At 42.6% G+C, this 8,409-nt stretch overlaps 1 protein-coding gene across 1 annotated transcript; it reads right to left on the bottom strand.

Annotated features, from left to right (window-relative positions):
• Window positions 1-3,624: 3,624 nt before the first annotated feature.
• xkr9 (XK, Kell blood group complex subunit-related family, member 9) lies at window positions 3,625-6,926 on the bottom strand. Its single transcript, XM_080049777.1, has 4 exons — window positions 6,871-6,926; window positions 5,814-6,232; window positions 5,262-5,464; window positions 3,625-4,721 (listed from the first exon to the last, which is right to left on the bottom strand). Exons 2-4 carry the CDS (start codon window positions 6,128-6,130, stop codon window positions 4,093-4,095), a joined length of 1,149 nt encoding a protein of 382 aa, XP_079905903.1. The 5' UTR covers window positions 6,131-6,232; window positions 6,871-6,926; the 3' UTR covers window positions 3,625-4,092.
• Between the last annotated feature and the right edge of the window lie 1,483 nt (window positions 6,927-8,409).

The raw sequence follows: 8,409 nt of genomic DNA on the forward strand, positions 1-8,409 counted from the left end.
GGCTCACCACTTGCCTCCTCTTTGTTGGAATTTTTTTTTACTTTGTTTAAAAAGCCATGAAGAACGGTTGGTGAATGAGTTTGGCCAATGAAACGACCCCTTACAGTATCTGTCAAACAATCAGGCGTATTCAAATATACTGGCAAGTCCCAAGCTAAATCCAATGGTCTGGCTGGGGGGAAAAAAATCTGGAAGCAGGACGTGATTAACTACCAAACTTCCCTTCCTCAACAAGTATCGTTAAACTCCTAAAGTGCACTAAACACCAATTACCCCAACGGAGCTGCTCTGAGGACAACAGTATCAGACTGTGGCTGTGTCAGGCAGCTCCCAAGGTGTGACATTTAAGGTTCACACGAATTGTAGAACCTTTTCGGATCACAAAAACTGTGCATTTAGGGTATACGCCTAAACATTTGTTGCACTGGATGGTCAAGTTATCTGTTCTTATGATACCGTTAATAAGGGGTGTCCTACATTAAGCTAATTGTCTGATGTATATTACTAGATGCTGTGGGTAATTGGTGCCTTATGTCAGATGTATGCCAAACAACTGACCTCATCCACAATATGTTCTGCCTAAGCCCATAGATTGACTTCACTGTTGCAGCTCTTGTCATACTACACCCACAGTACTTTGCAGCAGAAATCCAAATGGTAACAATGGCGGGGCTATTGTAACCCTGGCATAATGCACTTTACAATATCCTCATTCATTGCACGAGGACTTTATTTACAGAACCCCCTCTGGGTAACGCAATGCCACGCTCTGATCACACACACCAGCCGCACTGCATGTAATTATCCTCAGCCCGCTCTCCAATCTGTCACTGCCCAGACTCATTTGTAAGTGTACATGTACAGTGATTAAAGAAACTTCTGTGCCATTGCAAAAGGAGGGCTCTTCTCCCGCGCCCCCCCCCCCTCCTCCATGTTCGAGGGGGGGCGAATTCTCCAAGAATGAGGCGAGGCTGCCATGTCAGAGTAAGCCGGGCAGATGTGTACAGATCGCCCCAACATTGCTTAGGCATCCGCGGCACTGGCGCAGCAGTCAACTCATAATAATTAAAGACATGCAACATCTCAGGACTTCATTAATCACAGTTTATATGGACTTTGAAGCCCTAATGAAAAACAGCCTGCCTCTCTGGGTTTATTGTGTCTGTACAAATTGTTGGGGAATGCGTACGCCAGGAATGCCCCCCCTCTTGACCGACTGCAACAGGATGTGGTGATGGAAAACAAAAAGATAAGATTAGGTGGAAAGGGCTAGTGATGGCTACAGAGAGGTCAGTGATCGAGATAGTTTAATATGGAAGATGCTGAACGCCATTCATAGAGACAAAACTGAGGAAGCAGTGTGAGTTTGTCCTTGTGTTTGCACATTTGTCCTTGTGTGTGTCGTGTGTGTCGTGTGTGTGTGTGTGTGTGTGTGTGTGTGTGTGTGTGTGTGTGTGTGTGTGTGTGTGTGTGCTTGTGTGAGTGCGCGATAAGATGCACTCAGTCAGTGGACAATGTTCAGCACAGGATTTTCTGGCCTTGGCTGAGTAAAAAGCATTGCTTGCGTTGGCCCTCTGTAGATTCATCTTGAAGACCGTCACGTATCATCATCTTTGATTTGCTATTAGTTTCTCCCATTCTCACCGTGCTTTACTGGCCCACTTTGGAGGTGCACTATACAGTGAGATCAGAGTGAGAGATTACTGGGTATTAAGCTCTCAGTGCCAGAAGTGGAAATTACGGAGAGGCTGTCAACGCCAGACTTCTCTCTGCTTGTTTTCTTCCAGAGAGAGAGAGAGAGAGGTAATGCTTTACTCAACAAGTTTCATCCCAATGGCTTGTGACTGCTCCCTGGCACTGCTATCAGGGGTGAGTCACAGCCAAAAAGTTGAGTGTGGCTCAACAAAAGCAAAGGAGGACATTGAGAGAGAGAGAGAGAGAGAGAGAGAGAGAGAGAGAGAGAGAGAGAGAGCCAGAGAGTGAGAGAGAGAGAGAGAGAGAGAGAGAGCCAGAGAGTGAGAGAGATTGGCTGCTTAGGACTCCAGCCCAGGACACATGCATCTTCTCCCAATAAAAGTCCCTTTGGCAGGTTTACTTCGCATTAGTCCGCATTAGAACTATATAGTGAAAGGCAAAGAGGGGAGCATTCATCATCTTAAATGCAAAAGGAAAAAGTAATTTTATTGTTGTCCCAAACAATGTCTCCTGTCTAAAGGTGCATTGCTGCAATGTCCTCCTTTTGGTTCCAAAGGAAAACGGCTTTCGGCGAAATACTGGGATTCTACACTTTGTAATCAATCTTAGTTAAAGGTGCTACGAGGAACTTTTAAATATTTCTGAAACTGTCTAATTTTTCCTCTCATGATCATAAATTACATGTAACAGCAAACGAGACCATCAGTGCAGAGAATGCTATTTTTATATAGTTTTTTGAACGCCTTTCTCATGGGCACGCTCAACTAGGAACTACAGCTGGCATAGTTAAAACTCTACCGCCTTTATCCAAAGGGGGTGCAAGAATTAAAAAAACAGAAAGTTCCTCGGGGCACCTTTAACATTGTATGCCTATTTACTATATCGTTTTTTATTTTTGGTACTAACTTACCTAAATACGCAGGAAGAACACGGATTTAATGGACAAAGAGTCAAAGAGTTAAAGGTCCACCTCCACAGTAAAAACTGAATTCTGTGTGGTAGCCTGGCGGTGATTCATTTCCTCTCCGACACAAGTTCCTCGCTTAAATTTGTCATTTTATAGAGTGCCTCTGACGGAGTACAACTGTCGGATGAAAGTTAAAGTGGTCCCTTGGATGAGGCCAAGCATGGCAAAAAAAAAGCTCTGAATTTGGCTGAATTAAAGGAAGATGGTGGGGAGGGGGGGTTGGAAAAAGGCACGTTTATTTGAGTGCCAACAGGCATTGTGCCCTCTGGACCCTGCGGTTTGTCAGCGTTCCTCCCAGGTGAGCTCACCAAACCACCCCTCTCTCTCTCTTTCTCTCTCTGTCTCTCTCTCTCACTGCCCGGCCAGGAAAGAAACAGCGTCGTCGGCTCGAGTCCGGCTTGACTCACACAATATTTTGCTTGTAGTCAAAACAAATTGAGCACTTATTTGTTATTTTTTTCGTTAGCCCCATCCGTGACCCAATGATGTCCATCACTGGCCCGCGGAGAAGGAAATGTCTAGTTGTCACCTTTTTAGGGATGAGGAGGCGTCAGAAAGACCAGAGTGCGAGTGTGTCATTTGGAGTTTTACTAGAGGTTGATGAGACCATGTTGGCGGGGAGACATCCACTTTGAACAGGAGAATTTTGTTCAAGCCCTTCAATGGTCAGCAATGAATCCAGCAGCATATGACTTCACCTCGAAAAAGTCATCCTAGACAATATCGCCACCTGGTGTTTAGCATGTGTGTTGCAGGCTAAAAGAAAATAGCTGGCCATACTCATCGAATGGTACCCACAAATACCTGGATAGGTATTTGGATAGGTATTTGTGGGTTCAAAGAAAATAGAAGCTTGCAACTATACACTGCAACGACTATGCTTATTATTGCGCCTTTGCTATCATATAAATGTGTATCTAATTCAAAAATCAGAGACACACTGAATCATTTGGACCATATCATAACGTTTAGATTTAATTAGAATGCATCATGAATGGACAGCGTTGGTCACAGGGATGTTAAAACTATCGTCAAGCAATGCCAGTTGTCATTTAGGATCAGCAAATCAATTCCTTTGAATAGATATGATAAGAATAAATACATCATCCATCGAAAAGTTTACGAAAAGAAGAATAAATAAAAAGTAATTGATACATTCAACTATATTGCACTTGGTTGCTTAGTGAGGCAGTTGAATAACAACATACTAACATGAAAACGTAAACCTAGGAATAAGCAGCTAAGTATGTAATGGAATAAAAAACAATATATCAAGTAGACATCTCTTTGAGCAAGCCCCTTTTTGTCTTTCCCTTTTCAAACAGTTAGGTAGTTTTAGATTCTCAGGCAGTGCATGTTTTTTTGTCTCTGCTCTCCCATAACCTGGATTGGAAATAGTTTTTTTTTTTCTTTTTTTTTTAAACATCTCATTAGGGATGTAAAAAGTTCCTTATTCTCCTCGTGCTCTCCGTTCCCTTCCGCAGGCCGTCCACCTCATCCGCCTCGCGCAGCTTCCCCCGGGGATGCAGCTTGAGGTAGTACACCACGAGACACACCAGCCCCAGCACAGACACGCCGAAGATCAAACCACTGACTGTCAGCAAAGACGTGGCTGTCTGCAACTCTGGCTTCAACAGAGCCAGCAGCAGAGGGGCTGTAATGTTGACCACAAAATGGAAGAGGTAGTACAGGATCATGGCTACTTTGGTGTCCTGCCCTTTGACGTTGAAAAAGGTAAACGTGAGAATGACTCCGATGACTGCTCGGTACAGAATCTCCAGGCCTCCCGACGAGCAGAAGTTGGTTTTTAGTGTGTGTGTCCAGATGGTGCCCAGTAGCCAGAGGACGGTGAGGGCTACAGTACTGTAAACACTCAGCATGAGGAGGAGGACGTAGCTGAGGATGAGGCTGGTGATGGTGCAGAGTTTGTACAGGAGGTAGACTATGGTGGGAAGGCCGGAGGGCATCTCATTGATGTGGCGGAGAGATCTGCGCAGGCAGCGGCGATAGTCCACCAGGGCCCAGGCAATGTTAAAGAAGGAGCACGCCATAGATATATCTGAAACAACAACAACAAAATGGAAAGGTGGTGTTAATAATCTAGGGGTGTCCCCAACAAAGAATTTACTTATTCAAATCTGATTGGTCGAATCTTGCATATAGTCGACTAATCGTCGAATGGTGTTTTTTCTTTTCTGCTCATTGATCCATATTCTCATTTGCAATATTGGCTTCCATTTCTCCCACACCGGAAAAAGGGGTTAAAACACCCAATTACAGTTTGTCTTCTTGACATGGCATGAGAATTTATTTTATTGCGACTCAGTCTACCATTCACTCAAACAAAAGCTCATGCATTATTTTCAATGTATTATAAACAGTATAATTGGCTGATATTTATGTATTGAAGATTTTTGAAAGAAACCATCAGACATAAAGTTGTAATAGAATTATCTTTTTGGGACCATTTGACTGTGAGTTTGGCAGTTGAATCAGCCTCCTTCCATCAAATCGTTGAATAGTCGACAATTCGCGGTCGACCCTAAATCCATCATGATAATAAGTCATGAATATGCAGATCCCCCCCTCTCTGACTTACATTGCACGACGGAGCACTCGTTGTGGCCCATCACTATATAAAGCTGTAGAAGGAGTTGGGGAACACTCTCCAGAAAAGCCTCTAACAGTTTGAGCATGCTCAGATCAGTGGCCAGGCAAAACAGATTCTGGTGCACCTGCACAGGATAAGAGTTCATTTTTGTCCAAACCACTTTGGAGCCTTGATTCAGCAAGTGATAATACCTAGCGACAGAGCAAACACAAGGAAAACAAAGTCAGACAGGTTTTGGTTGCCATCATGCAGTACATTTCCGACTATTTAATTGGTATCTTGGTGCTATGCAGACAATGATGTGTTCGCAAAGTGACGTTACACACTCCACCTTAAATGCGGCTATTCCAGTTTGCACATTCACCAATACCACAACACTGTGGATGATAAGCATACTGTACATATTGTCATGACACATTCAGACACTCCTTATTCTAGTACGCTAGACACTTAGTGTTATCTGACAGATATGAAAGCAAGGGTATGTGCCTTCTGAAACAGCAGTGCTCTTATCACAGTCATTATTGTGTGTTCCATTACCTGGTGAAGATGCCCATGCCGAAAAGGTGCAGGAAAGCCAGTCCAACTTTAGACATGCCGGATATGGTTGTTTTTCCTTCAGGGTTGATCTGCTTGTCGTTCATGTCGTCCCTGTACCAGGCATGGCTAAAGATCTGCGTCACCAGCAGCCCGGCCACCACAAACCCCACAGTCAGCCCACTCCACACAAAATGTTTCTCATGAAAATATTTCAGCGCCAGTCCAATGTCCGTCCAAATGTCAATAACGTACAAGATCAGTCCCACAATGGTTAATAACCATCGCAGTTTAGTGTACTGAGTGCCTGGCTGAGACATTACGTTTGTCGACCGAGAACACTCTGTTTGATGAGGTTATAGGAATGCAGCTCCTTTATAGGTGTTGAGGCCCCCGCAGTTCACATGCCCCTTTGGTCACTCCTTTAAAAGAAATACAATGTGATCAAAAAGCACGAGCATCACGCACAGACACTGTGGTCAAATCGTGTGCTTATTCACCACAGTATAGAACAGGTCATGGCTTAAGACGTGACGGCAGTCAGCTGTTGTGTCACACACTCCTGCCCTTTGACCTCAGTCATGAACACTCATATCATCATTATGTCATACGGAGTCCTGATAAAATTACATGCTTACAAATGCATTAGAGCAAGCAGCCATGCCTTTATCAGCAGGAACTTTAAAATTATAATAAATCCTGCCTTGCTCACTCTGAACTCTTACATAAGATATATTGTATAGTTCTTCTTACACTTCTCACATAGTTGCTTTGAAGACTTTTTTTTTTACTGAATCACTAAATGATTGCACTTTCCATCCTGCAGCTATAATATCATTTTTAAAACGCTCGATGACATTCAATTCACGGTTAAGACAAAAAGGCAAAATTGAAGGACATACTACAGTTATTTAAGAAAGACAGTGTGAAATCAGAATGACATTAAATGTAATAATGTTGTCCCTTCACTACAACAAAATATAGGCACAGTTGTGTTAACTTACTTTATTTTAATTTAGGTCCCAGCTACAAAACCATTTTAAAAAGTATTTGAACTTACCCATGTATTTTTCCCATGGCAGACATAGCTGTACAGTCACAGAAGCGAACCCTTCTGCACTCGTCACTTCTCTTTCTCTTTCCTTGAAACTCTTGACAAGCTCCACCTTTAAAATAGCACGCTACACTAATATGGTCAAGCAGGAAAAATTACATAATAGACGGAACGTTGGCCTATGTGCATGTGTATGTATGTGTGTGTGTGTGTGTGTGTGTGTAATACTTTAAATCCCTGCACACGCTCCCATACTTCAAGCATAATGAAATAATGAAATGCCAAGGTCCCACAAAAGTCACATTGCTACATTTGACAAGTATGAACAGAACAGGAAGGGTGTCGTCACAGCTTGCACAGTGGTTTTCCTATAATCTATGTATTTACAGTAACCGTGGGAGTTTATCGGAAATCGGGAACCCTGGTATGCACTTAACGTTTTCAAAACACAAACCATGTTAATTTGAAATAGTCTAAATACATTTTAGGCAATCAAATTAAACTAAAGAAGACATAACAGATTATTCCTCTTACGAATTGAAACTTTAATTAATAAATAACAAAACACACCCTTGCTCAATTCGATCACTCTTATGGGTTATATTTATATTTACCTTTATTTGGTCTGGTTTGACAAGTAGCTTATTGTGGCTACTGTTATTAGATAATATTGCCAAACTTAAACAACACACTGTGTAACTGACATTTCTGACACAGTAAACCAGGGGTGTCCAAACTTTTTTCACTGAGGGCCACATGCAGAAAAATCTACGAAGGGCCGGGCCACTTTGCAAAAATAACACATTTATCAGGACATGTAGCTTCTCTGATGTTTAGTTTCATAGTGTCTTCGTAAATTGTAATCCTTCTTCACGGCAACACTTTACTTGCACATTAAACAGATACATTCCCCCTCTTGTTAAATGCCATTGATACACCCAGTGTTTTCTTCTTTTGAGTCCAATGTCCAGCTGGGTGAAAATAGTAGCCAGCCGAGATCACGCCCCTCGAAGGAGGGTCCGGGGGTATGCCCCCCCGGGAGATTTTTTTAAGTTTTTAAAGTGAAATGCATGAATCTGGTGCACTTTGAGAGGGAAATTAAGAGGCTAAAGCTGAAGAATTTTGTATGAAAAAAAATGGAGACACTGTGTCAGATGAATTAGAAGCTATTGGAGAAGGACACATGGATTTTTCATAATTATATTAATTTAAAATAAAATATTATGCAGGGTGCTCTGGGATGGGCTTGGTGCTTTTTTTCTTGGTGCTACACACAGAGCCGCCCATAAGGGGTAGAAAGTGGGAAGGCTTTCTAGGGCCCAGCCACTTGGGGGGCCCATGGTCTTTGGAAGCCAAGAACCTAACTAAGCTAAACTTTATTTTTAGATATTTATGTCAATATCTATTCAAAGTTGGGTGTTTTCACAGAGCCGCGGCTCCGCTTACGGCCATTTAAAAAGCAGTAGAAAAGCAGAAATGTTCAAAATGTTTCAGATTGAGCACAGCGGAGTGTAACTGTTTCAAACATAATCCATTCTATAAACC

Source organism: Ammodytes marinus, assembly GCF_949987685.1.
Source record: "Ammodytes marinus genome assembly, chromosome: 21".
Lineage (NCBI taxonomy): Eukaryota > Metazoa > Chordata > Actinopteri > Uranoscopiformes > Ammodytidae > Ammodytes > Ammodytes marinus.

Coding starts and splice junctions, on each gene's coding strand:
- xkr9 (XM_080049777.1), bottom strand. CDS start 6,130: ATGTCTCAGCCAGGCACTCAGTACACTAAACTGCGATGGTTATTAACC. Junction 5,465..5,813: donor GGCATGGGCATCTTCACCAG/GTAATGGAACAC, acceptor CTCTGTCGCTAG/GTATTATCACTTGCTGAATC. Junction 4,722..5,261: donor CGAGTGCTCCGTCGTGCAAT/GTAAGTCAGAGA, acceptor TTGTTGTTTCAG/ATATATCTATGGCGTGCTCC.